General features: G+C 54.5%; 4 protein-coding genes across 12 annotated transcripts in view; 2 read left to right on the top strand and 2 right to left on the bottom strand.

The window, feature by feature from the left end:
- The window catches only part of EYA3 (EYA transcriptional coactivator and phosphatase 3), a 62,890-nt gene extending 59,352 nt beyond the window's left edge, over nucleotides 1–3,538 (top strand). For all 8 annotated transcript variants that reach the window (XM_054223874.1, XM_054223869.1, XM_054223872.1 and 5 more), the window contains one exon: nucleotides 40–3,538. In XM_054223874.1, coding sequence (XP_054079849.1) covers nucleotides 40–120 — 81 coding nt within the window. In that variant the 3' untranslated portion in view covers nucleotides 121–3,538. The remainder of the gene's footprint in view (nucleotides 1–39) is intronic.
- A 1,328-nt stretch (nucleotides 3,539–4,866) lies between these two features.
- Nucleotides 4,867–7,786, bottom strand: XKR8 (XK related 8). Its single transcript, XM_054223988.1, has 3 exons — nucleotides 7,459–7,786; nucleotides 6,564–6,760; nucleotides 4,867–5,850 (listed from the first exon to the last, which is right to left on the bottom strand). The coding sequence occupies exons 1-3, from the start codon at nucleotides 7,737–7,739 to the stop codon at nucleotides 5,111–5,113; spliced, it is 1,218 nt and encodes a 405-aa protein (XP_054079963.1). The 5' UTR covers nucleotides 7,740–7,786; the 3' UTR covers nucleotides 4,867–5,110.
- Nucleotides 7,787–12,058: 4,272 nt separating this feature from the next.
- On the bottom strand, nucleotides 12,059–17,965 carry SMPDL3B (sphingomyelin phosphodiesterase acid like 3B). Its single transcript, XM_054223987.1, has 8 exons — nucleotides 17,857–17,965; nucleotides 17,523–17,742; nucleotides 16,020–16,117; nucleotides 15,352–15,495; nucleotides 14,593–14,765; nucleotides 14,265–14,445; nucleotides 13,558–13,691; nucleotides 12,059–12,461 (listed from the first exon to the last, which is right to left on the bottom strand). Exons 1-8 carry the CDS (start codon nucleotides 17,918–17,920, stop codon nucleotides 12,069–12,071), a joined length of 1,407 nt encoding a protein of 468 aa, XP_054079962.1. The 5' UTR covers nucleotides 17,921–17,965; the 3' UTR covers nucleotides 12,059–12,068.
- Nucleotides 17,966–18,012: 47 nt separating this feature from the next.
- On the top strand, nucleotides 18,013–22,686 carry RPA2 (replication protein A2). 2 transcript variants are annotated; one of them, XM_054223929.1, is made up of 9 exons: nucleotides 18,013–18,182; nucleotides 18,458–18,570; nucleotides 18,654–18,755; nucleotides 18,842–18,955; nucleotides 19,876–19,950; nucleotides 20,521–20,634; nucleotides 20,936–21,046; nucleotides 21,225–21,319; nucleotides 22,053–22,686. In XM_054223929.1, exons 1-9 carry the CDS (start codon nucleotides 18,053–18,055, stop codon nucleotides 22,135–22,137), a joined length of 939 nt encoding a protein of 312 aa, XP_054079904.1. In that variant the 5' UTR covers nucleotides 18,013–18,052; the 3' UTR covers nucleotides 22,138–22,686. The 2 variants fall into 2 exon arrangements, with proteins under 2 accessions (XP_054079904.1, XP_054079903.1); XM_054223928.1 differs by having other exon boundaries at nucleotides 18,013–18,272.
- Nucleotides 22,687–24,672: the final 1,986 nt, after the last annotated feature.

Genomic DNA, 24,672 nt, shown 5'->3' with positions numbered 1-24,672 from the left:
CACCCCGACAGCCCTGACTTTGTCGTCTCTCTGTTCCAGCACAACATGCCCTTCTGGAGGATCACGAATCACGCAGACCTCGTGTCCCTTCACCAAGCCCTCGAGTTAGACTTCCTGTAAGAAGCCGGAGCGAAGGCCTGACCGCGGCTCCTTCCAGCCCTCTCCATCGCTGGGGAGGCGGGAATCTCGTACATTTGGGGACTCACTTTTCAGCTTGATGAAGAAAACATACCTAATGCAAACTGTACAGTAGAACACGACAGCGGGTCATTTCCTCAGGAGCACAGGCCCTGCCAGCGCAGAGGTGTCCCGTCAGGGAGCACCAGGCTCAGCAGAGCTAGAGCTTCTCTGGAGAAGGGATTTACAGAAGCCAGCTGGACTCCTGGAGCAGGTAGTCTCCAGCGGGAGGGGGTGATACAACAGCGGAAGTATTTGGAAGAGCCTTCTCCTTTCTGTTCAGCTTAGTTGTAGAACCCAAGTAAACACAAAACCTTATTTTTATAGAAAAATACTGATGGCAGAGCTGAACCTCCCTTGTTTCGCAAAGCCGAAAAGCTATGTGTTTTTTTTTTTTTTTTCCATAGGAAATATTAATGAAAATGTCAAAAATACCTCTATTGCTGTGAAATGTGTCCTCTCTCCTTCCCCGGGTGTTCAAAGCAGTTTTATTTATTACAATGTCCTTATGTTATTTCCTCAGCGTGGGATTACTGGAAAATGGAAAGTTAAGGGAATGTTTCTGGGACACATGGTTTCTGTAGAGGACAGTGTTGGTGGTCGGAGTTGATCCGGCAGCTTCTAGTCAGTGCATGCACAAGCCGTGTTAACAAGCGGGAGATCGTTGGATTTCAGCTGTCCGTGACCCAGCGCGTAGATCCCACAGATTTTCCCTCTGAAGGAAAACAAAACTGCCTGGAACATTAGATACGGCACAATGCTATTGCGAACTGCTCAGATGGGAATGGAGCCCTCGTCTGGACTAGGAGTAATTTGAGAGAACTAAATTCTCATGAATGTTACAAAGAAGGGTGTGTTCATTAACCTTCACCTCTGCTTTCCTGACTCCATTTGTGAGAGTAGGTTCCTTTTAGTAGAATCAGATTGGATTTTCTTGTATTTTTCTTTGCGTTAGCCTAACTACATAGTTAGAAACAAAACCCTTGTTAAGAGGGACTTAATTTTCTGAGACACTGTGACTTGGCAGCCTGGAGCACACTGGCCTTGGGAGTGATGGTTACTGCCGCCGTCTCAGAGAAAAAGGCTGGAGTCGGTGACCTGCAGGACCGCCGGGCAGAAGCTGCCCTGGAGGCTGGGGGCTGGCGCAAGGCGCTGGTTTCGTGCCAGGTCAGGCCGCGTGCAGCCGTGTCTGCCTCCTGCCCGTACCCCGGCGGCACCAAATCAGCAGGTGCTGGGGGGTTCTGCGCGGGGGAGACGTCAGCTGTGCCCCGCTGCGCTCCTCTGCCACCGCAGCTGCACCCAAACCCTGCCAGGTCGCTGGTCCCCAGCCCAGCGTCACCCTCTGGGACCCACAGGGGGCTGGTCTGGAAGCGTGTTGCTTCAGGGGGGACGCTCTGCCCCCCTGGGGCTGCGCCCGCAGAAGCAGGTGATGTGTTCGCTGCATTCCTTTCGTGGCATTAATTACTGAGGAATAATTTCCGTCAGTGCCGGGGGCGTTGCTCTGCTGTGCCCCGGGAGCGTTCCTTGGGCAGCACCGTGGAGGAGATGCCTAGAGCAAGGGGTTTGGATCCCCGGAGCTAACGGAGCTGGAGACAGAGGTCTCTGTTCCCATGTTCCTAGCTCCAGTTTTGGTTTTAATTATTAAAAAAAAATTAAAATCAGAGGAGCTTCTCCAAGGTGGTCAGAGGAGTTGGGAGCAGCGCGCTTTCCATCCGACGCCTTCCTGGGTGTTGGCCTTGTGCTCTGATCTCAGGCAGACGCTCTGGATCTGCGTTATTTCCCCAGGAACTCCGCTTTAGGAGCATCGTCATCTGTGGAGAAGCTGCTGCCTGTGAGAAAAATGCCGTTAGAAAAATGCGAGGAGCCGATTTCTGCTGCGGGTGTCCCTCAGTAGGGGAAGGGGTGTCTTTTGGCTGCGCTGCCAGCGGCCGCTCTGCCGGCAGCTGCTGGCCCAGCAGAGCCCCCGCGGCGAGCTGGGGCCGTGCGTGTCCTGCGCAGCAGCAGGGCTTGAAGGGAAGCAGGAACAGGAGCCCACGGGGGTGTTCTCCCCCCTGCCGTGTGCACGGAGGGGAGGGCTCAGGTGTGCTGCTGGGTGTTCCCCGGCGGCGGGGGCAGCCCAGGTGCGTGCGGTGGTATCGCACGACGGTGTGGGCCCCCGTGCGGGGAAGGCAGAGCCGCTGCAGGGCTACAGGTCCGTGACTGCTGGGTCCGTGAAGAGCCCGGTTCATCTGGGGTCCCTGCGACGTGTCGTTACCGCGTCAGCCAGGGCGGATCTGGTAGGAAGTGAGCCGCTCCGAGAAGCAGCCCCGTTGCTCCCAGGGTCTGAAATGTCTCCAGAAGATCAGGACTTCTTTGCAGTCACAGAAGAGTCTGTGCTGGATCCTGACCGTCTCTCGGCGGGTCCCCAGCCCATCCAGAGGTCTCCTGTGAGCGGGCTTGGGACGTGTCCCAACCTGTGAAACAGCCTGTTCGGGGCACATCTCGTGCTCCGGCCGGCTGAACTTTGGGATTAAAACCTGTGCCTTAACCTTCCACCATCCGGCGTGGCCGAGCGGCCCATTGGCTTCACTAGTGGCCAGAGCGGCTTGTGGGAGAGCGGCCCGTGCTGGCCCGCGGCAGGAGGTGGGATGTGTTTTGCCCAGGCACTCGCGGTGAGTGCTGGACCCAAGGTACCAAGCAGCCCGGCAGCTGGCTGGCTTTGCTTTGTGTTTGTTTACTTTAAAATGTTTTAAGGAAATTTTAAGATGGCAAAATTTTAGCTGAGTGTGGAACTCTTGCAGCCAGTGACATTTCATACTGATATTTATACGATGTCTCCTTGAATGTATGTAAAATACTTTTATAATAGGAGGTTGATGGTACATTTCTGTGTTTATGTTTAATAAAGGTTGACCTGGCTATTTTATTTTTGCCTCTGCTGGCTGAATTAAGACTTTTCCTGTCTCGTGTGGCAGGAACAGCATCTCTAGCTGCACGTCGGTTTGCATCTGTCTCTGTGCTCTCCCGTTTCCCCTGACCTGGCTGTAGCTGAACTGGTGACAAACCCCAATGCCGGAATGACAGCAGCTGCTGGCCGTGGGCTCCCCTCCAGCACCACCGCAGCTGTGGAGGCTTTGAAAAACCCACCTGAGCCACTAATGTTTGCTGCCTCCAAGAGCCCTGGGGGAGATGTCTGTGCCAGCACTCGCGGAAAGCAGCAGGACCCCGCAGCAGCCCTGTGCTGCGCTGCCGACCCCGCGGCAGCAGGAGCACGGTGAGCCCCGGGCGCTGCGGGGCCTTTGCCCGGTCATGGTCTGTGTTATGGGAACTGTCCTATGAACTGGAAAAAGAAAAAAAAAAAATAAAATCTTTATTTTCTATAGTCACTGCTTCAGCCTGCTCTCTTACACCCCTGCAGTCACTCCCTGTCCCCTGCGGTGGCCTGGGTTTGGTGGCGCTGATGGCATTCAGGGTGATGGTGCTACAGGTCCCCTCCACAGGTGCTGGCGCAGACCCCACTGTCCTGGGGCAGCCTGCGGCAGCCAGCGGTGGAAGTTCTGGCTCCGCGGCGCTGCTGTGGCGCCCAGGGGAGCCCACGGTGCTTGGATTGTCTCACACAACCCTCCCCCCTTCTCCCTTTTGCACAAGGCCGACAAACAACCCTCCTCCCAGCTGGCTACGGAGCCGCATCCTTGGCGCACCTCCAGCGGCGTCCCACTGCCGCCCTGGTACCCTGGGACAGGATCCTGCTGGGGGGGTCGGAGGTGAGGGCCAAGGGCCAGTGCCAGGAGGCATCACAGCTGCTGGCTGGGCCATAGCAAGAGGAGGCAGGGGCCACCTTGGGGCCTGCAGGGGTTCAGGCATGGAGCCGGGGGCAGCCCTGCCGGGGAAGCAGCGGGTGTCTGTGCCCAGGAGCCAGCTCAGCCCCGCACTGGCCACGTCTACAGCCACGTACAGCTGAGACACCGGCTGTGGCCAACACCAGCCATGTCACAACGTGGCGAGCACCGCCCGGGGTGCGGTGGTGGGAATGCCAGCGAAGGCCCTGCGAAGTGGCCATAATAAGCCAAAGGTGCTGAGCCACATTGCGGCTGTACGCCGGGACACAGCCGCTGCCCTGGGGAGGCTGGGGGCCCCGGGCACCCTGCCCGCCCCTCACCAACACCAAAGCTGCTGGAAGGAGAAAAGTGAGGGTCTGGGGCAGCAGCAAAGGGGGGACCCCGGGCCCAGCTCCAAGCGAGAAGCTTCAGCTCTGCCCCTCTCTGAGCCCGCGGCAGCGAGGGAAGGGCAGGCAGGGACCCGGCCAGCACGGCCCAGGGCAGAACCAACACTTCTGTCCACGGAGAATCCACATTGGACCGTGCTTCCTGGTTTCTGGAGGGACACAGCCTCGACCCATCCTGACCCTGCACCATCCTCCCCCCCTGCAGGCACCCCCCAGCCCAGCCCGCCCCCAGAGGAGTCCCGGCTGCCTTCCCCTCCCTCAGCAGGGCTGTAACAGGCGACCTTGGACCTTAACAGCAAAACAGGAGGAGGAGGAAAATCCTGGCTGGAAACAGAAATAGCAGATAGCTGCTGCCGCCAAGGGAACAAGCTCTTCCCCACCAGCACCCACTTCCCCAAGCAGGAACGGCGGCAGCCGGCACAGAGAGGCACACACAGGGAGAACAAACTGTTGCTCTTTTTTTTTTTTTTTTTTTTTTTTTTTTTTTTTTTTAAAAAAAGGCTAATAATAAATAACAAGAGAAGCTGACCACAACATGCTGGACCCCCCATGAACACTGTGGCTCTCCCCGAGGGCACAGCCACGGGAGCCGTGCCGTGGGACTCGCTGGGTGCTTGCGCATCACCCCTGGTTTCTGCCAGGTCCCTCCAGCTGCCTGGGGGGGCCAAAGCAGGAGCAGGGCTAACAAATCTATCATCTCCCCAGCAAGTCACTTTGGAGGAGCCGGCCTCAGACAGCAGACTCAAGAGCAGCAGCCACATTCGGGAAGCGCTGCCCCACTGTCCGGGAGATGGGGAACTGGGCCTGGGCCAGCCACTGCATCCGCCTGTTCACGAGGTCCGGCACCGAGAGCGAGCGGAACTCCAGCCCGTCAGTCCTGCCGTTGGCATCCACCACGTCGTAGCTGCCTTCCTGCTGCATCTGCAGGTTGGGGTGCAGCCACTTGTAGTAGGCGACTCTCAGTGCCAGCCCCAGCAGGTAGCAGGGCAGCGCGGCAGAGACCAGCGGGACGAGGTACGAGTGCTCCTCAGAGGGGTACTGGCACCAGAGCCAGGACAAGGCCAGCAGCGTGCTGTCCACCAGGATGAAGCCGTGATAGATGATGCTGCGGTACAGCGTCCTTCCCTGTGCCACGTTGAACCAGCTGAAGTAGAGGATCACGGCCACCATGGCACGGTAGAGCTGCTCGGGGCCGGGCGACTCCATGAAGTCCGTGCCCTGGAGACTGACCCAAAGGAACATGGCCAGCCACACGAGTGGGAAGTGGACAGCCACACTGTAGGGCCAGAGCAGGGCGAAGAGGGCGACCACAAGGATGCGGGGGCAGATGAGGAAGAGGTTCCACAGGAAGTAGACGATGGAGGAGTGCTGGCTCAGCTCGTACTTGTCCTGCAAGAAGGAGCGGAGGGACTTGTGGTAGTCCAGCAGAGACCAGGTCACACACAGGAACGCAGTGCAGATCCCCAGTCCTGCAAACACAGCGGCAGAGATGCTGAGGGCAGACCAAGGGGGGCCCAGCCTGGCTCAAACCTTCCCCTGCCCGGCATTGCTAAAACGAGCTTCCCACCAGCTGCAGAGGGTCAGAGTCTCAGCACCTGTGTCTCCACTGGCCTTCCTCCCTCCCCGAGGAGGAGGAGGAGGCTGGTGCCCGGCCTTGCACAGGAGATAGGGAAGAAGCGACGGGACAGAGCGGCTCTGCAGAGCCCGTCTCCCAGGCGGGCAGGAGGTGAGTGCTGGCTCCACCCAGCTGGCGCATGGTTGGGCTCCCCATGTCGCCGCAGTGACACTTGCTGCCCACGCCAGGCCACCAAAGCACCTCCTGGGTGGCCTGCGCTCCACCCTCCATCCACACCCACAACAGCATCTCCCCGCTCCCCAGCGGGCTCCCGATTTCTCTCCTGACCCTCAGCCTCCCCTGGGGAACGATCGCAGAGGTCCCCCAGCTTCAACCCTCCCACCCCAGGCCCAGCATAGTCCATTGGGAAACGTGAGCGCAGGACAGGGGTCCACGTTCCCGTGTGTCACGTCAAAGGAAGGAGTGACATGGGAGAAGGATGACACCTCAAGCAAGAACAGACGAACAGTGTCCTGCTGGGTCCTGCGGGCCCCGGACAGCCCATCTGGTCTGTCCCGTCCAAGCCTGTGCCCCCACAGCCCCCCTCCCCTGCCCCAGACCCCTCACCCTGGGAGGGCTCCGCCTTGTCCGTCTGCAGGATAACGTAGAGGAGCAGGGTGAGCTGTGGGGTGTTCTCCAGGAAGGTCTCGAAGAGGCGCAGCATGCTGATGTCGTGGGAGAGGAAGGCCATACGGTTCTGCTCCTCCTCCTCCTCCGCCTTCTCCCAGCACACCTTCCAGCCCACCCTCAGAGCGTGGAGGCACCTGTGGGGGGACCCGGCCAGGGGTGAGGGGCTGCTGGGTGCCAACGCAGCGCACCCCTGGGTCCTCATGCCGCCCTGGCGGGACAGGTGAGACCGCTCCCCATTTACGCTCAACCCTCTCCCTGCCCCTTCCCAAGACACACACCGCAGCGTCCACACGACGCTCAGCCTTCAAGTCCAAACGTGAGCCCGAGCATCCCCCTCGGCGGAAGCTGACGGATTGTTTCCTTCCCGCCGGAGGGGAGGCCCCGCGCAGCCGCCCGCTTCCCCCGAACAGCCGGGAGAGCCGAGGCCCAGCCGAGGCTTCAGGGCGTTCGCTGCTCCCGCGGGCTCCGACACCCGGCCCCGAGGGTTTGGCTTCCGGCAGCGGCGGCGGCAGCGGGAGACGGAGCAAACCCGGCGCTTCGGGACGCGGGTGGCTCCCACCGACAACGTTTCCAAGCTGGCTCCAGCCCAGGGCTGGGCCAAACCGCTCTGTCCGGGGAGCCCCTTGGACCCGACCCCCAGGGATGGGGCCGAGGGGCCCCCGGGGGCGTCCAAGGGTCTCCCCGCGCAGAGCGGTGGCGGCAGGAGGTCGAGCCCCTGTTCCCCCGCCGCCGGAGGAAGGGGAGAGGCCGGGGCGGGGCGGAGGCACCGGGGGGATGCCTGGGGAGGGGATGTGGGGCGGTACCGGGGGGGTGCCCGGGTGCCGCCGCGTACCTGAAGAGGAAGCCGAGCTGGAGCAGATGGAGGACGGCGACCAGCCATTGGGGCACGTCAGGGCGGAGAGCGGGCGGGTCGGAGCGGAGCCAGAGCCAGCTGCAGGCCTGCGTGGCCACCGAAGCGATGGCCAGCAAAGCCAGCACCAAGGCGGCCAAGCCGGGCTGCCCTCCCCAGGCGTACTCCGCCGCCACCCACCCGTCGACACACACGTCCAGCACCGCCGCCGCCGTCCCCGCCGCCGCCAGCCCCAGCTGCAGCGGACCGAACCGCGGCGCCATCGGCGGCGGGAGGGGACGGACGGGGGGGACGGACGGACCGGGGGAGGTGACGCGGCCCCAGGCCCCGCCCCCCCGCTCCCTCCCACCGCCCCGCCCCGCCCCAAAACCCAGCCGGGGCGGGCACTGCCGGAGAACGGCAGAACGATCCGGGTTGAAGGGACCTTAAAGATCACCCAGTGGCACCCCCTGCCCTGGGCAGGGACACCTCCCACCAGCCCAGGTTGCTCCAAGCCCCGGCCAACCTGGCCTTGAACCCCTCCAGGGATGGGGCAGCCACAGCTTCTCTGGGCAACCTGGGCCAGGGGCCCACCACCCTCACAGCCAAGAATTTCTTCCTGAGATCTCATCTAAATCTCCCCTCTTTCAGTTTAAACCGTTCCCCCTCATCCCATGGCTCCCCTCCCTGCTCCAGAGTCCCTCCCCAGCTTTCCTGGAGCCCCTTTAGGGACTGGCAGGGGCTGGAAGGTCTCTGCGGAGCCTTCTCTTCTCCAGGCTGAACCCCCCCAGCTCTCTCAGCCTGTCCTCCCAGCAGAGGGGCTCCTGCCCTTCCAGCATCTCCGGGGCCTCCTCCGGCCCTGCTCCAACAGCTCCGTGTCCTTCTGCTGTCGGTGCCCCAGCGCTGGAGGCAGCACTGCAGGGGGGGTCTCACAGAGCGGGGCAGAGGGGCAGAATCCCCCCCTCGCCCTGCTGCCCACGCTGCTGGGGATGAGCCCACCCAAACCAAACAGGAATGCTCCAAGCCACAGCAAAACCCAGCAGTACCAAGTGTCTCCCCCTGCCAGCCAGCCCTGCAGGGCAAGGAGCAGGAGGGGAGCCGCATCATTACTGGGCTCTGAGCCAGTTGGGAACCCCCCTTTGGTTCTTTTGTGGGATTCCCCATCCCTGGGCCACATCCCAACCTAGGGCACGTGGCACAGCTCGCCAAAGGTGCAGGGCTGAGGCACGCCTGAATGTGCCTGACTGCTGCCTCCCCCATCGCTGGGGACAATCACCCCCTGACCGCCCGGTACATCTGTGCCCGCGTCAAGGCCCAAAGCCGGGTGATAGCAGAACTTGCCAATCTAGCGAGCTGGTGGAAAGTATCGGAATATCCCATTGTCCGAGATGGGACAGAGTGGAAAAACACCTGATGAAAGTTAATTATCTTAGACCCTCTAAGTAGGGATTCTACTGAGACCCTTTGAGCTCTTCTGGCTCGCAGGGGGCTGTGGCCAGCACCTCCCCTGAGGCGGGAGCCGCTCAGGCAAGCACCTTGAGGACTGAAAAGCCAGGGTGAGCCAACCCCCCTCCAGCCCCAGTTATCGCCCGCTGAGCAATGCCGATGCGGTGGGAGCGTTCACTCCAAACTGGAAGAGGGCAATTTTAACTCTAGGCCAGGCTCTTGCTCCCCCACCTCTCGACGCACACTAGCTGACACGCGGGTGTTCCCGTATTTTACCACATCCAAATTTCTGCCTGTGCACGTGTAAAAGGGGCACCCGTCGGCTCAGAGGAGTTGCCCCTTGTGAAGGAACCTTTAGTCCTTATAGCTAAAACTCGGGTGTAGGTGTGTGCTCAACCCCTTAAGTGTTGTGTGTTTGAATGTTCGTGCTTATACCTATATGCATTGATTTAGGACACCATATAGTAAGTTACTGTGAATCTTGCCATCTTTGAATCTGTAATTAAGTCGTTGTTCAATTATTTTATCCTTAAATCAGTTAACGATCAAGTGCTGCTAAAACTCAACTCTTGATCTACCTCAAGTAATTAATAAATTTTAAATTGCTATTAAATCATAACTGTGTCAAATATTTCTATCCGTGACACACCTGACACAGGCCCCGAGTCCTGGGCACCGGCAGCACGGCTCCGGCACATGCTCTGAGGTGGTACCAGGGGCTCCAACACCAACCGCGGCTGTAAATTCCTCCTGCGCCCTCGCTCCTCTTCCAACACGAGACATCCATTCCCCGCGGCCGCTCGGCTGGGCGCACCACCACGCTGGCGTGCCCAGGGCATGCTGCTCCGCTCGCAGGCTGGCTCCTCGCCTCGCAGCCCTGCCTGGGTCCCTCTGGCGAAAGGTGTAGCCGCTGGCGCTGCCGCCCACCCAGGGTCTGCTCGGGCTGCCGTGCTCTGAGCTTCGCAGCCCCCTGCCAGACCCCTGCAACACAAATGTTCCTTCTCTGTCTCCCTCACCCACCTCTAAAGGGTCCAACACCACAGAATCATAAAATAGCTTGGGTTGGAAGGGACCTTAAAGATCATTTAGTCCCAGCCCCACTTCCAACACTTTGCGTTGGTTCCCCCGAGGTTCCGGAGAAGCCAGCAAAGCCCCAGGCTGGTGAATCACCAAACCGTTCAGGGTTTCTCAATGGCAAAGCAGTCAAGGTCAGTTTGCAATGCCCAGCTGAAGGAAGAAACTAAGCAGAGGCAAGTTAAGAGAGCACAGAAGGGAAGAGTTGTTTATGCATGCTCAACAACTGGGGAAAAAAATAAATAAAAAATTTAAAAATAATAATCATAGAATCACAGAATGGTTTGGGTTGGAAGGGACCTCAAATAAATAGATGTCTCACCACCCTCACAGGAAAGAATTTCTTCCTCACATCTCATCTCAATCTCCCCTCTTCCAGTTTAAAACCATTCCCCCTCGTCCCATGGCTCCCCTCCCTGCTCCAGAGTCCCTCCCCAGCTTTCCTGGAGCCTCTTTAGGGACTGGAAGGGGCTGGAAGGTCTCCCCAGAGCCTTCTCTTCTCCAGGATGAACCCCCCCAGCTCTCTCAGCCTGTCCTCCCGGCAGAGGGGCTCCAGCCCTCCCAGCATCTTCGTGTTCTTCTCTGGATCTGCTCCAACAGGTCCATGTCATTCTCATGCTGGTGCCCCAGGGCTGGAGGCAGCACTGCAGGGGGGTCTCACAGAGCGGAGCAGAGGGGCAGAATCCCCCCCTGGCCCTGCTGCCCACGCCGCTGGGGATGAGCTCAGGCTGTGGGGGGTTTCTGGGCTGCAGGTGCACGTTGCTGGGGCGTGTTGAGCTTCTCATCCACCAGCACCCCCAAGTCCTTCTCCTCAGGGCTGCTCTCTGTCCATTCTCCACCCAGCCTGGATTTGTGCCTGGGACTGCCCTGACCCAGGTGCAGGACCTTGCACTTGACCTGGTTGAACTTCATGAGGTTCACACGGGGCCACCTCTCCAGCCTGTCCAGGTCCCTCTGGATGGCATCCCTTCCCTCCAGCGTGTCGACTGTGCCACACAGCTTGGTGTCATCAGCAAACATGCTGAGGGTGCACTCAATCCCACTGTCCGTGTCTCCGACAAAGATGTTAAACAGCACTGGTCCCAGTACTGACCCCTGAGGAACACCACTTGTCACTGGTTTCCACTTGGACATTGAGCCTTTGACCGCAACCTGTTGAGTGTGGCCATCTAGCCAATTCCTTATCCATTGAGTGGTCCATCCATCAGATCCATATCTCGCTAATTTAGAGACCAGGATATCGTGCAGGACAGTGCAAAATGCTTTGCACAAGTCCAGGTAGATGAAGTCAGTTGCTCTTCCTTTGTCCATCAACTCTGTATTCCGTTGTAGAAGGCCACCAAATTTGTCAGGCGTGATTTGCCCTTATGGAAGCCACATTGGCTGTCACCAATCACCTCCTTCCTTATTTCCCATGTGCCTGAGTAGTTTCCAGGATGATCTGCTCCATGATCTTGCCAGACAGAGAGGTACAATCGATTATTATCAGAGAGGTATAATCAATTATTATCAGAGATAATAATCAAGCTTCTTACCCTACACATGTGAAAATCATGGCCCAAACTTACTGAAGTTCATACACTGTCAAAGGAAGAACTAATCCCACCTGTCTTGCTCGCAAGCCAAAGGCAAGGCTGCTGTGGTGCAAGGCCACAGAAACAAGACCTTTCAGGTTGCTGGTTGTGTGCTCTTTCCAGAGGAGAAGTGTGTACCAACATGAGGAACTCACCTGGCAGCAGACTCCTAGGGAACACAAGGGAGCCCACCGCTCTCATCCGTGGTAAGTTAAAAGTCCACGGGGAGGCCTGGTCTTCATCTGATTTGTGAGACTATCTCAGAAGTCACAGTGGAAGGGAGACAGACTCCCTGATGCAGGTCAGTCTGGCACAAAAAGACTTTGTAGCAACCACCGCCATTTCCCGATACATCAAGCTTTTCCAGAGGATTTCAAATCAACATCACAGAGCTTTTACTAAAAGTCACTGATTTTGTCTTGGTTTCTGACTAAGTTCTCAACGTCAAAAGCATTCACAATTGCCGATTCATGTGTGTCGTGACCTTGTGCCCTCTTCGTTTTCTCTTGCTCTCAGTCATTACAGCACTTGCTGGGGACTCAGAAGTCCTAAGAGCAAGGAGAATAATAAAAGCCAAACCCTGATGACGGCAGAGGCAGAGCTGCTGGTTTTAACACACTCGTCGTATTTTGTAAAATCAACTTCCCTGATGGCACAAACATGATCAATGCAGCAGGCCTCCTCGCACGGGGTGAGGTCATATCTGACAGAGTTAAACTCGTAGTACTTCTGCAGATAGTGTGGATCCTTTGATATCCTCTCCAGCACCGTTTGCATGGAGCCCACAGAGCCATCCGGGACTTGGAAGGCTTCTGTCAGCCTATACTCTTCCTCCCATGTTGGGAACTCTTCCTCCCGTGTCGGGGCCATCATGTTGGCCTGAGTTAGGTTCAAGTAGTAAGTCACCATATCCTGCAGGGAGAGAAAACCAGAAGGAGGACAGATCAGGAAAGGACCAGGCCTTGAGTGAAATGTTTGGCTAGGATGTGATCAGCCCCTTCTCCCAGGCGCTGGTGGGCAGCACCACAGACCCGTGTATTTACCATGGGCAGTGCATCTCCCTGCCCAGTGACAGGGGAGCTGCCTCCCAACAGGTGCTTCCTACTGAGATGTGAACCTGTGGTGAGCCTCCAGAGCTCACCACAAATGCATCCTGTTTGGTAAGGGATAAAGGGAGGGCTCTTCTCTGCTTGACTTTGATCTCCAAACATCAGGAATTTTGAGCCTGCTTCAGAATCATACTTGTTATTTACTACCAACACTGTCCACCGGCAGAAGCAAGGGTTGGAGTAGTGTTAGTTACTGAGTGACATCATTTTCTCAACTGTGAGCAAACTAAAGAATAAAGTTTTTCACTTCTGTGCTCAGTCTCTTGCTCTATTTCTCTCTCCTTCACTAGTTCCCCAGCCTTCTGCAGAGTATTTTAGCATTCATTTCTCATGCTCAAAACATGTAAATAGAGCATCTATAGAGATGCTTTATCGATTGCAAAGAAAGGCACCAACACCCCATCCTCTACCTCTTAGCAGATAAGAGACTGAGGAAACGGATGCAGCCCGTCCAATTCACCTAAATTCAGATCCACTACAAATTAATCAATTTAGCAAGTACGGGGGACTCAAATAATTTTCTAGGCAGTTAAATGTTTTTGGAGGACAGCTGACAAATCTGTTGGTCCCCAAAGAGAAGTTCTGCAATCCACGTTACCTGGGTAGTAAAGCAAGTGTCAAAGGAGACTAGATAAAGACATGAAGAACATGGCAAAGCCTGTCCTGCACTGGGGAACTCAACCCAGCAGATGGCCTGGGCCAGCTGACTGCAGTCGCCTTGCCTTTTACTCACTGACGCTCTTACTAAATCTTTGTGCTAGTCATGAAGCTGAAATATCTTGGTTGACGTCCTCTCCTACACGGCTGCTTGGCTCCTGTAATCCTGCCTGTTAAAACCACATGGAAGAATTAAAGTACTCTTCTAGAACTGAAGTGTGCAGCACATGGAGATCCCCTACCAACACTTGAAGGGTGTCTGGATCATAGTCGATCACCCGGATCCCAGGGTTGTTGGCTCCATTGTTCACTCCAGGTAATGTTGTTTTCCAGGGAGTCACTCCAGGAGCCAAGAACATAACATTGATTGGAGAACCTTAACAGAAAGGCAAAACAACCCATGAATGGGAGACCCTGGCTTCTATCACCCCCTGTCCACGCTGCAGTGAGCACCGCGGGAACCGATCACGCTGCAAACAGCAGCTCTGTCACAATAGTGAATGCATAAATCAGCACATCGAACAGATCAGGGACTGCTGCGGCTAAGAACCGGCTTTCCACTGCTGTTGAAGACTCTTGTAGTGATGGTGCGCAAGAGAACCACGCTCAGCAAGAGACCCAGAGCACTATGTGTAACCCAAACGCAAAGATTCGTAACTGCTCCCTTATGTCTCAGTTGATGTCCAAACCATATCAATAGGGAGAGCAGGCAAGAATTTGCAAGGCATTGAGGGGAAATGACAAAATTTGAGGGTAAAAAGGAAGGAGGGGTGGAGCTACAGGCTGGGGGTGGAGATCAGAACCACTGTTGTCTCTTGTTGATCAAAGCATTTCACAAGCCTTTTCTGGCTTCCCAGCTGCATTCAGCCACTGAAACCTCTCACTGACAGTGATTTTCTGGGTGTTGGCAGAGCTATCACACAAATGCTTGGGTGGCCAGAACTGGTACCTGTATCACTGTAAAACATTCGAAAGCTGTCCGTGTGATGGTGCCCAAAAAACTGGGCAGCAATCACACTGTGGTGCTTCTCCACAATTTTCAAGTATCGTTCATTAAAGCTGCTCCGGAACCAGGGCTTGCCTCGTTTCTTCTCGAAGAAGCCAGGAGGGATGTGCCCCACGATGTAGACCTACAAAAGCGAAGAGCTGCACTAAATGCAAAGCCCACACTTCCCAGGGCAGGCTTGTGACTGCACAGAGTGGAGAGCAGGAGCGAGAAGAGCTTCCAGGCTGGGAGAAGCCCTCTACAAAGTTTGTTTATTTATTTCTTTCAATACCATTTCATCTGCTCTAGAGGCATTGGTCAGTGTTTCTTCCAGCCACTGGAACTGCCCTCCAGGATCTTCCTCACCAGCTGTCTCGTCATTCTGGTCATAGTACAGATTGGTATTGAGGACAACCATTCGCCCCTTTGTCGTTGGGCTGGGCAGCTTCTCACTGTAGAAAGCTCCTGAAAAATGCAACCGGCCAGGAAAGAGCTGGAGGTCTGCTCATGTTGGTTGCTGTGACCCCAGATCCCTTTGCTTCCACCCCTCTCAGCTTTCCTTGGCAATAGCGACAACAGAGTCACTGTCTGGACAAGGTGCCAGCAGTGCTCTGAATGCTCCGGGCTGGGGATCTGGAGCAACGCTCCCCGCTCTGTACCTCGTCGTGCTTATGCCTCTCTGGGTGAAGGCAGACCCTGCATGGGGACAGCATGCAGCACCAGGAGCCGGGCAGCTCTAGAGAGCCACAGTACCGGCCTGCATCAGCAGCTTTCTTAAAAGATCTTTTTTTCCTTCCACTGAGCTCACATGCTGCATTCCCTGTTCCCAGTAACTCAAGGAAAGCAGGTGAGAATAAAGCATAAATAAATTTATTTTCTCCCATGCAGGAGAACTCAGTGCCAGAAATCAGCATTAAATTGTACCCTTCCGCTGCAAATACCCTACAAGTACTGTTGCTCCGAGCACAGAAGCAGGGAAAACTATTTGTGGTATTCTCCTAACCACCCCATCTCCCCAGAGTGCTGCCAACATGAGCCAGTGGTGCCATACCTGCTCTGAAAAGGGCAACAGAAGCATCATTCAGCCAAGGACGCCACAGTTCAGCTGTTCGGTTGTAGATCTTGTGTTCCTTCCCTGGAAACTGGTTCTTGGGGTGGAAGTCATGATTGCCCATCGCTGCGTAGACTTTAGTATCTAAAGACAGAGAAAAGGAGGCACAGAAGAATCCACGCTTGCTTCAGAGTTCCTCAGCACCAAAGCTGCCCGAGGCACCCACAGACACAGCATGGCTTGAAAGCTTTGCAAAGGTGAATCATCCACACCCCAGCCATGTGGTTGCATTGACTGGGAGTACAACACTGCAAAGACAAGCCACAGCTTTACAGATGAATCAGTGAGCTTTCACCATCAATAATGCTCCTTCTCCCACTGCTGACATGGATTAACTGTGAGGAAATCTTGCATCCTTTTCTGTCTTAATGACTAATTACAGAAACATTTATTTTCCTCTTCTGAGTGAGCTAACCTGAAACAATGAGTATGCATCAGACGCCTTAATTCAGACATGCTTCATGCCATACAGCAACTAGGGAGAAGACAAACAAGTCCCAGCGACCACAGCCCTTCTGTGCCTTTCCTCTTCACAATTTTTCCACCCTGGTAAGCTATACCTGTGAGACTCCGTGCCCCTCTCCCCTTCTCATCCCCTCAAATCCTACCTGGAAATGTCTTTTTGATCAGAGAAGTCAGATTTTCTATTATGTGCAGAACTTTCTCTTCTCCAAGCTTCTCATTGGGGACGTGAGGAGTATCATCTCTAGAAAAATAAAAGCATCACAGTCACCGTCTGTGACTAACAGGGCATATGCCTAAAGGGATAAGCAAGGCAGAGAAACTTGCTTGCTTCTCCGTGTGCCTCCTAGAAAATAAAGCTGAAGCTTTTGTGAGCAGTAATCAGAACCATGTTGGGTGGCCAAGGCACTGAAGGAGTTTCAAGGAATTGCTCAAAGTGAAAACGGTCTGCACTTTATTTTACCTTGAAAAAACCTATGAACAAGCATTAGAAGTGAATGCTCACTCTGCCTCAGTGCGTTTAATAGGCACTAAAGCTGACTGGAAATATTGCAAGGAATAGTATTTGCAATCTCAGGTCAACATCTGATCAGCAATAGGGAAGCAAAGCTGTTTGCACAGCTGTTTGAACAGCGGGATAACAACTCATTAAAATGAAAAAAAAAGGAATGCCTCCAGTAAGGCAGTGATCATTGAGGCCTGCCTCCAAAAGCGTGGCAGACTTCTGGAGGCTATAGCAAATTAAACATTGACGTTGCACTGCTAGAAAAAAAGCAAACATTACAATAGGACATATATACTTACAATAATAATACAAAATAAAGCTTTTACTGCCTATAAGTGACATGAGACCTGTGGAATAGGGTACCCGCTTCTGGAGACACACTAGGAGAAAACATGCTTCATTTGGCAAGGTTCCTCATACTTCTAAAGCAAAACAGCCCCTTCTTGAGACAAGTCTCCCAGCTGCCTCTTTGCAGGCTGAAGAAATGCCACAGGTCTGTTTTGCAGTGCCCTCCTGCCACTGCCTCTAACAGGCAGGGCTTGGTCCACCAAGCGCATCCGATTCCCCCCAGCATTTCGGTACTCAGAGTTTGTGTGAAGTCAGGCAGGGCTGTCAACAATTAAAAAAAGGAAGGACTGAGAGTTGCGATCCTTTCCTTTCCTTGCTGTTTCTCACTGCTGGAGCTTGTTGGGAGCCTCTTGCAGGTGTCAAGAGGCCTCATCATGGTTATACTCTCCCCCAAGCCTCCATTTTGCATTATAAAACACATCCGTATCTCACCTCTCCAAAATTGTTACCATGTAAAGAGCCCTGGATCCCTCACAAGCTCCTTATGGCCTGGCCCTCCAGATGCCCCTTCTCCCCTCCAAACGCTAGCAAGCCCCAGAACAGGCAGGATCGCACCCCAGCCCGAGAGCTACGCACAAGCCCAGAACACCCAGTGACAATTCCTGGAGTGTTTGGTGTTTCTCTCCTCGGAGAAGCAGCTCTCTAAAGAGGCAGACACGGTCCCTCAGCCCCCAGGGCTGCAGCGGGAGGACGGAGACGGTGAGCTGAGGAGAGCCCCAGCAGCGAGCGGGTTCAGAGCCCACCCGTCCCCTCCTGGCGGGACCCCGGCTCGGCCCGGTCCCCGGCCGCCCCTCACCCGGTCCAGAGGACGAAGTCCGGCCGCGGCAGGCGGTTCCTCATGGCGCTGGCAGCGGAGGCGAGCAGGCGCCAGGGCGCGTCGCAGAGGTAGCTACCCCAGGGCCCGGCGGCGGGGTCGACGCGGGAACTGCCCGAGGGGCACGCCTGCCCGGCGGCCGCCGCCGCCTCGTAGTCGGGGTCCCAGTGGAGGTCGGTAATGTGCCAGAAGCGCCCTGCACCTGCCGGGAGACGCCAAGGCTCAGCGGGGCTGGGGGCGCGGAGCTGCCGCCGGGCGCCGCTCGGGGCCCCCCCGCCCGGCTGGCCAGGGAGCGGGGCGGACGTCTCCCCCTTACCTGACAAGGCCGCGGCCAGCGGGCAGAGCAGGAGGAGCGCGACGGGCTGCATAAGGCGCTGCATGAGGTGCTGTACATCGGCTCCGGCTGGGCTGGGCTGGGCTGGGCTGGGCTGCCCGGCTCGGCCCGCCTCCCGGCCCGCCCCCCTCACCGCCCCCCTCACCGCCCCCCTCACCTCAGCGCCGCCGCACTCAAAATGGCGCCGGACGCTTCCCTGGGACCTTCCCCCATTGGCGGGAGCCGGAAGACGGAGGGCCGTGATTGGCTGTCGGCCGGCGGAGCGGCGTCCACGAATTGGGCAGGAGGCGGCGGCGCGAGGAGGGGCGGTGCGAGGAGGGGCGGTGCGCGCGGGCCGGCGGGCGCCCGACGTTCGGCAGCCGCCCGACGTTCGGCAGCCGCCATGTGGAGCGGGCACGGTGCGGCCGGGGCTGGGCCGGGCCGGGCCGGGGAGGGCTCGGTGTGGGGCGCCCGGAGACGGGGGGGCCGGAGGGGCCCGAGGCCGCCGCCGCCGCGCCCCGTGATGGCGGTGGCGGCGGCAGGAACGGAGGGCGCGTCACCGCCAGCGCCTCATGGTCTCTCTCTCTCTCTCCCCCCCCTTCAGGCGCCTTCGACGGCGGATACGGCACCACGAGCATCTCGGGGCCTGCGGGCGGCTACACGCAGTCGCCGGGCGGGTTCGGCTCCCCCACGGGCACCCAGGCGGAGAAGAAGCAGGTAGGCCGGGAGCGGGGCCTCGGCGGGGGGAGCGGGGCGGGCGGCCCCAGCGGCGCTGACGACGGCCCCGCCGCCTCTTGCAGAGGATCCGCTCCCAGAACATCGTGCCCTGCACCGTGTCACAGCTGCTGGCAGCCGAGCAGGTCGACGAGACGTTCCGGATCCGCGACGTGGAGATCTCCCAGGTGGGCGTGGGGGGAGTGCGGCGAGCGGGGGGAGCGGGCGCGTTTCCCGGCGCCTTCCCGGGTGAACCGCCCCTCTTCCCCCGCAGGTCACCATCATGGGCATCGTGCGGCACGCGGAGAAAGCACCGACAAACATCCTTTACAAAGTGGACGACATGACGGCAGCCCCGATGGATGTCAGGCAGTGGGTTGATACTGACGTAAGCACCAGATTCCTTATGAGTGCGTTTCTTTATAAGCTTTGGGAGTGGTGAAGAGAGAAAACCTATATCAAAAAGGTGTGGTTGTTCTGAAAGCTCTTTTAAGAGTAACGTGCCCCTGAAAGCCAAGGGGGATGCTGCTGTAGCAGAGATCACTGGTGCTGTACGTGGCTCTTCTGTTCTGTCATTCGTGTGTGGTTCTACATTGAATCACTTTGAATAGTTGTTCAGAGTGCAGCTGCTGAAGCTCAACTGTTACTTCAGAGCTGAACTGAGAGGTGCGTGCTCAGGACCTTTGTGTGGAAACACAAGGAGAGGGAGTGAACAGAGACTTTTCTGTGTGGCTCGGTGATTGAGACGAAGACATATACTGATGACTGTTGTCTCATTCTCTGATGCATGCCTCCTGAAGTGCTGATAACTGTCACTGCTGGTATAGCAGCCTTTAAAGCTGGCCCGTGTTATTGTGATGTGTATTTGAGGCTGAACAGCTGAGTTCAGTTGAACAACTTTGGGAGAGTAATGAGGCAGACATTCAGTTGGCTTAGCTGCAAGTTTTGCATAACTTCAAAAAAGGTTCTGGCCTGCTTCTGTTCCTCTAGGCAAGTTATGTAGTTGTATACTTGCTTTTTTTATTATTTGAGGGTTCTTTCCTTTTGTTGCTCTGTGAAAATTCCTGAGAGGTGTATAGAGAGAGCAGAGCAGACAGATGGCTTTGCTGTCAAGTTCAACAAGCAAATATTTTTTCTTGGTTTTTCACTTATAATTATGTTTATGTGACTGCTCTTACTGGGTGTAGGAATGCATGCCATTTGTGTTTGCTTGCGATAAGCCTCTTTTCCTAAGTCATTTATTGTGATAGTTGAGAAATGGAAACACGAATCAGCAAAACCTTCCTTTCTCCTTTTCCTCTCTGTTAGGAGGCAGGTAGTGAGAATGTTGTGGTACCTCCAGGAACTTACGTGAAAGTAGCTGGTCATCTTCGTTCTTTCCAGGTAAGATCATGTTACACATGTCTGACTCCAAGTCACAAGGCTGGAGCAGCGGAGTGAAGGATTGGTGATCTGGCACAGTGTTAGTGGGTTCCTTTTAGAACATCCACTTGATTGTGGTCTTTATAGAATCACAGAATTGTTGTTTTCAATAACATGTTGTTTTCAGCAGAACAGAGTACTGGCCGCCAGGTTCTTGGGTGTTTGTACTGTAGAGCTTAGACCAGGTTCTAGTTAATGGGGATGCTTCTTGTAGCATATTATGTGATGTGGTTGCCTCATAACTAAATATTATAACTAAATACATGAATAAACATTCAAATAATGGTGCAGGCATTAAAGAAAAGTGCAATTGATTAACAGAAGTTACCCTGTCTGTGTTGTCTTGCAAAATCACATATGAAAATGTAAGTCAGAAAACTGTGGACTTGTTACATGCAGACAAGCTCCCTACCTGCCACTGTCCCTCTTCCTAGAGAGAATGGTGGGGCTGGCTGTTATGCGTGTTCCTGTTGCTGTGATGTTAATTTTTTTTTTCTTTTCTTCTTTTTTTTTTTTTTTTTCCTCTGAAAGAATAAGAAAAGCTTGGTGGCATTTAAGATCATGCCTCTGGAAAATATGAATGAGTTCACCACACACATACTAGAGATTGTCAACGCGCATATGATCCTCAGAAAAAATCTTACGGTATGTACTTGAAGATCCTGGTTCCATCTTGGCCCTTACTGGGTTACTGGTTATCTCCCAGAGAGAGGGACTTTGGGAGATCGTACACGAGTTGTGGGGCTGCAAAGCTTGAAGGGCTACAGTGAAGGTCTAACAGGAGTCCTGGCTGTGTTGGAGAGAGAGTGTGTTGCAGTCCGTTTCCAGTGGTTTCTTTTGGGAATCTGTTTTTAATCACTGTTTCTGTGGAATAACACTGAGTCTTTAATGCCGTGGGCTTGTGGCAGCCTGTGTAACCACAGCAATTTTACTCTCGTAATTGTAGTCAGCATCAAGAGCGCCTCAGTCGTTTTCCTCTGCTGGGATTGGTGACATGGGGGGCTATGGAGGCGGTGGCAGCCTGCCAGTGAACGGACTCACAGTGCATCAGAGTCAGGTACGTGCAAGCAGCTTCTCCGGGAACACAGCAGCTGCCGTGGAGGCTGCTGTGGCGTGACGTAGGACAAAGAAACGCAAGCTCAGTTGCTCTTTGAAGACTGATAGTTCCTCAGCCTTGGTGTCGTTTACGACAGAGAAGCTTATCTGTGTGCCAATGGTGGTTCTTGCTTTTCCAGGTGCTGAACTTGATTAAAAACTGCCATGTCCCAGAAGGTATGAGTCTTCAAGAGTTGAAAGTTCAGCTCCACAATATGAGCATGTCAACAATCAAGTAAGTGTGTAGAAACGAAGGATATTCTGGAAATCCAGGCAGTCCTTCCTGGTGTCTGATAAAAGGAGGCAGAGAGGAAAATAGTGGGCAGGCCCCAGGTCCTGGCTTGTTCAACAGCGCTAGTAATTTCAGATGTTCCCAGTAGGATGCAGTAGTGAGCTAGAGCGTTTGAAATCTTCCAGCAGCCCAGAATGAGCCATTATCAGTTGATGTGATAAAATGCTTCGCGCCCTATTTCTGAAACAAGCTGTTGAACAGTTCAGTAGCAAAGTAGTAGGTGCCTGGGAGTACTGCAGTGCCTCAGCAGGACTTTCTCCTGTTCGAGGACCACCTTGCTCTCTGCACACGATCAGCACTTGGGAATAGACTGTTTCTCTTCTCCTTTACTATCTCATATAGCTTCCCCCTCCCTGAGACTTAGAGAAAGAGTGAAGCCCAAAGGCAGTAATTAACGTCCGTTGTCTTTGTGTTCTGTCCCCTTTGAAGCCCAGCCAGGTACCGCTGTTACCTGCCGAGTACCGAGAGCGGTGCCTTCCCCTCTGTGGCAGGCGGGGTCTAAGAGCTGCTGGGGGAGCACGTTGCCCCAGTTTTGGAGGAATTTTCTGTACCTCCTGAGTGGTAGAACTGCTCACAGGATGGAGCCACCGGGTGGAGTCTGTAAATGGGAAATCCCTGAGAGAAAGGTGTTAATGTGAACTAGTGAACAATTGCTTTTTTTTCTTTTTCTTCAAAGGCAAGCAGTTGAATTCCTTAGCAGCGAGGGACACATCTACTCCACTGTGGATGATGATCACTACAAGTCAACAGATGCTGAGTGAAGTTACTTCCAGCTGGATTTAGCTGTAAGCAAATGCTTGTCCCTGTATCAAGTTATCCTGCCGAGCTTTGTGACGTGGAAGGTGATCTTTGCTCTTTCTAGCCTGTGGAAGTCCCAGTTACTCTGTGAGTGCCTCCTTGGAATTCAAGGACAAGCAGAACGTATAGATTCTGTGAACTGGACTTGATTATATGCTGTGACCATGTGACTGAAAGCATAAGCAGACATGGGAAAACCAAAATCCTCCAAGCTTTCAGCTGGTTTCTGTTTCCTTAGAGGACGCCGGTGTTAGAAAGAACCACCTCTTTCGAATCTTGCCCTGGGCAGATTGTCTTTAGTTTCTAGAGCTGTTTCTCCTAACTCAGCTTTCATTCTCTTTCATTCACAAAGTGGGTAGCCAAGAGTAGTATTCCACTAATGTACAGTAATCATGAATATATTTTTAAGTGGTTTAGTTTTTGCATTTAAATCTATATTTGTACTGCGCGGTGATCTTGTTACTAGAGCTTTTGAATGTTTCCAATAAAATTTTAACATGGGTAGTCTGGCATATGCGTGTGGCTCTAGAGGCTTTTGTTCCCTAAAAAATAATATCATCTGCTTGGACGGAATGTAGCCGTGGGGGTAAAAACAGAGCCCCTGCTTTCAGAATTTCTTTACCTATAGTTATTTTTTTCCCTTAGCTTTTGAAGTAAATTGCTTTAAAAGGTCAAACTGAAGTGAATGCCTGGACACTAAGAAAGTAAATAATTGTACTACTGAAGAAATCTACGTGTTGTATCAATGTTACAAATACAGCCAGGATCACTCCTGCCACCTAAAGTACTTCAGCTGAAGTGCAAATGAATTATATTGTGTGGAACAAGTTTTTCTTCTTTAAACTATTTTTAAAGAATAACAGAAAAGACAGTAGGTTGGGAAACAGCAGGGTTGATGTTGGCGGTGTCTCAGGGTGGAGTTACCAGATTTGCATCTGCTGTTTCTCTGCACAATCCTGCCTTGTTTGGGGAGGCAGCGTGCCGCGGGCAACTGCTTCAGCCTATTTCTGTCCTCTTAGTCATGATATGCTTCCTGTTCTATAAAACGTGAACCTGAAAACTACCTTCTGGGAACTGTTTTGCGTTTGTTAATGGGAGCAGTTCAGCGGTTCACAGATATTCAGGAGCATTTTTTGCCCTGACCCCACGAGGCACGTAGTTGTTCTCCCAGGAGGAACCACAGCTCTCGTGGTGAAGGGCTTGCCAAAAAGCAGGACCCGGGATCTTTCAAGCTGAATGCTGAGACACCGAAATGCGCTTGCTGCTGCCAGATGGCAGCCTGGTTTGCTGCACTGACCTGTCCCTTGACTGCTGCCTGTGAGTGCCCAGGGGCCTGCTGGAAAAACAGCATGTGCAGCCGGGGCTGGTTGACTCCGGTGCTGTGGGAGCTGCAAGTTGTGGGGGTTTTGTTAGCCGGGACTGGTGAAGGGACCTGGTTTTGAAGAAGCGGTTCTCCCCTGTGTGCACGTCTGTGGGGCTGGCTGGTGGGCCCAGGGCGTCTCCTTCCGGCGTTAGTGCTGGGGCAAAACCCAGATGTCCTGCTCAGGTTCCGAGAGTGGCGCAGCCGTAGCCCACGGTGTGCTGCTGGGCCTCAGTTGTGCTGTAGGTGTGGAAGAGGTGAACTTCCAGGCTCTGGAGCCCAGCAGATGTAGCAGCCGAAAATACCGTCATTCCCCTTTTGCAGGGGGCGTGCAGGTTAGGAAGAAAATCCCTGATGATTTTTGGAAGTGAGGATGAATGGAATTGCTTGCAGTAAAGAGAGTAGTTGTGTGACTAGACAAAGCTCTTGTGATGTGACTGGAGAGGAAAAACTCATCGCCTGGGGAGGGAGTTTAAGTCTGCCTAGTCTCCATTTGGTGTTTGATCTTCAAAGCATCCAGGAGCGTCGGCTGCTGTCCGGCCAGTGGGATGATTTGGAATAGGGCTTAGGGGACAGAGGTGTTGGCTGCTTCACAAAAAGTTTGCATTTAAAACTGTGAAATAACAGTGAAATCCCAACTCTGAATGCTTTTGTCTCAAATAAAGGAGAGAAGGAAAAACACTTGGGCGTTTTCGGTTGTTCTGGTTTCCTCTATGCTCTGCTCTGCTCCTCTTCTCCTCCTCCCTGGAGCCCATCTTCTCCCCAGCCATGGTCCAGGGATTAGTTTTTTCCCCCAAGAGGAGGAAAAATTGGATTCTGCAGAGACTTAAACACCTGTTGGCCCCTGCCACCCCGGTGTGTCTCTTGGCTGAATCTTTGTACATCGTATGAAGCCGTGAAGAAAGACTGAGAGAGTTGGGGTGTTCAGCCTGGAGAAAACTCGGGGGAGACCTTGGAGCCCCTTCCAGTACCAAAAGGGGGCCTATATGGAAGATAGAGAGGGACGTTTTACCAGGGCCTGTAATGACAGGACAAGGTGGAACGGTTTTAAACTGAAAGAAGGTAGATTTAGGTTGGACATAAGGAAGAAACGTCTTACGATGAGGGTGATGAGACCCTGGCCCAGGTTGCCCAGAGA

Source organism: Rissa tridactyla, chromosome 18, assembly GCF_028500815.1.
Source record: "Rissa tridactyla isolate bRisTri1 chromosome 18, bRisTri1.patW.cur.20221130, whole genome shotgun sequence".
NCBI classification, from domain to species: Eukaryota; Metazoa; Chordata; class Aves; order Charadriiformes; family Laridae; genus Rissa; species Rissa tridactyla.
Note: the sequence above shows the minus strand (reverse complement) of the source record. Positions and strands in the feature narration are given on the sequence as shown.

Bases quoted from the DNA above. Each gene is read 5' to 3' on its own strand.
- SMPDL3B (XM_054223987.1), bottom strand. From the start codon at position 17,920: ATGCAGCGCCTTATGCAGCCCGTCGCGCTCCTCCTGCTCTGCCCGCTG. The intron at 17,743-17,856 runs GTAAGGGGGAGA...GTCTCCCGGCAG, and splicing joins GCTGGCCGCGGCCTTGTCAG to GTGCAGGGCGCTTCTGGCAC. The intron at 15,496-16,019 runs GTAGGATTTGAG...CTCTGTCTTTAG, and splicing joins GATCAAAAAGACATTTCCAG to ATACTAAAGTCTACGCAGCG.
- RPA2 (XM_054223928.1), top strand. From the start codon at position 18,053: ATGGCGCCGGACGCTTCCCTGGGACCTTCCCCCATTGGCGGGAGCCGG. The intron at 18,273-18,457 runs GTGCGGCCGGGG...CCCCCCCTTCAG, and splicing joins CGCCATGTGGAGCGGGCACG to GCGCCTTCGACGGCGGATAC. The intron at 19,951-20,520 runs GTAAGATCATGT...TTCCTCTGAAAG, and splicing joins GTCATCTTCGTTCTTTCCAG to AATAAGAAAAGCTTGGTGGC.
- XKR8 (XM_054223988.1), bottom strand. From the start codon at position 7,739: ATGGCGCCGCGGTTCGGTCCGCTGCAGCTGGGGCTGGCGGCGGCGGGG. The intron at 6,761-7,458 runs GTACGCGGCGGC...GTCCCCCCACAG, and splicing joins CAGCTCGGCTTCCTCTTCAG to GTGCCTCCACGCTCTGAGGG. The intron at 5,851-6,563 runs GTGAGGGGTCTG...CTGTGTTTGCAG, and splicing joins CAAGGCGGAGCCCTCCCAGG to GACTGGGGATCTGCACTGCG.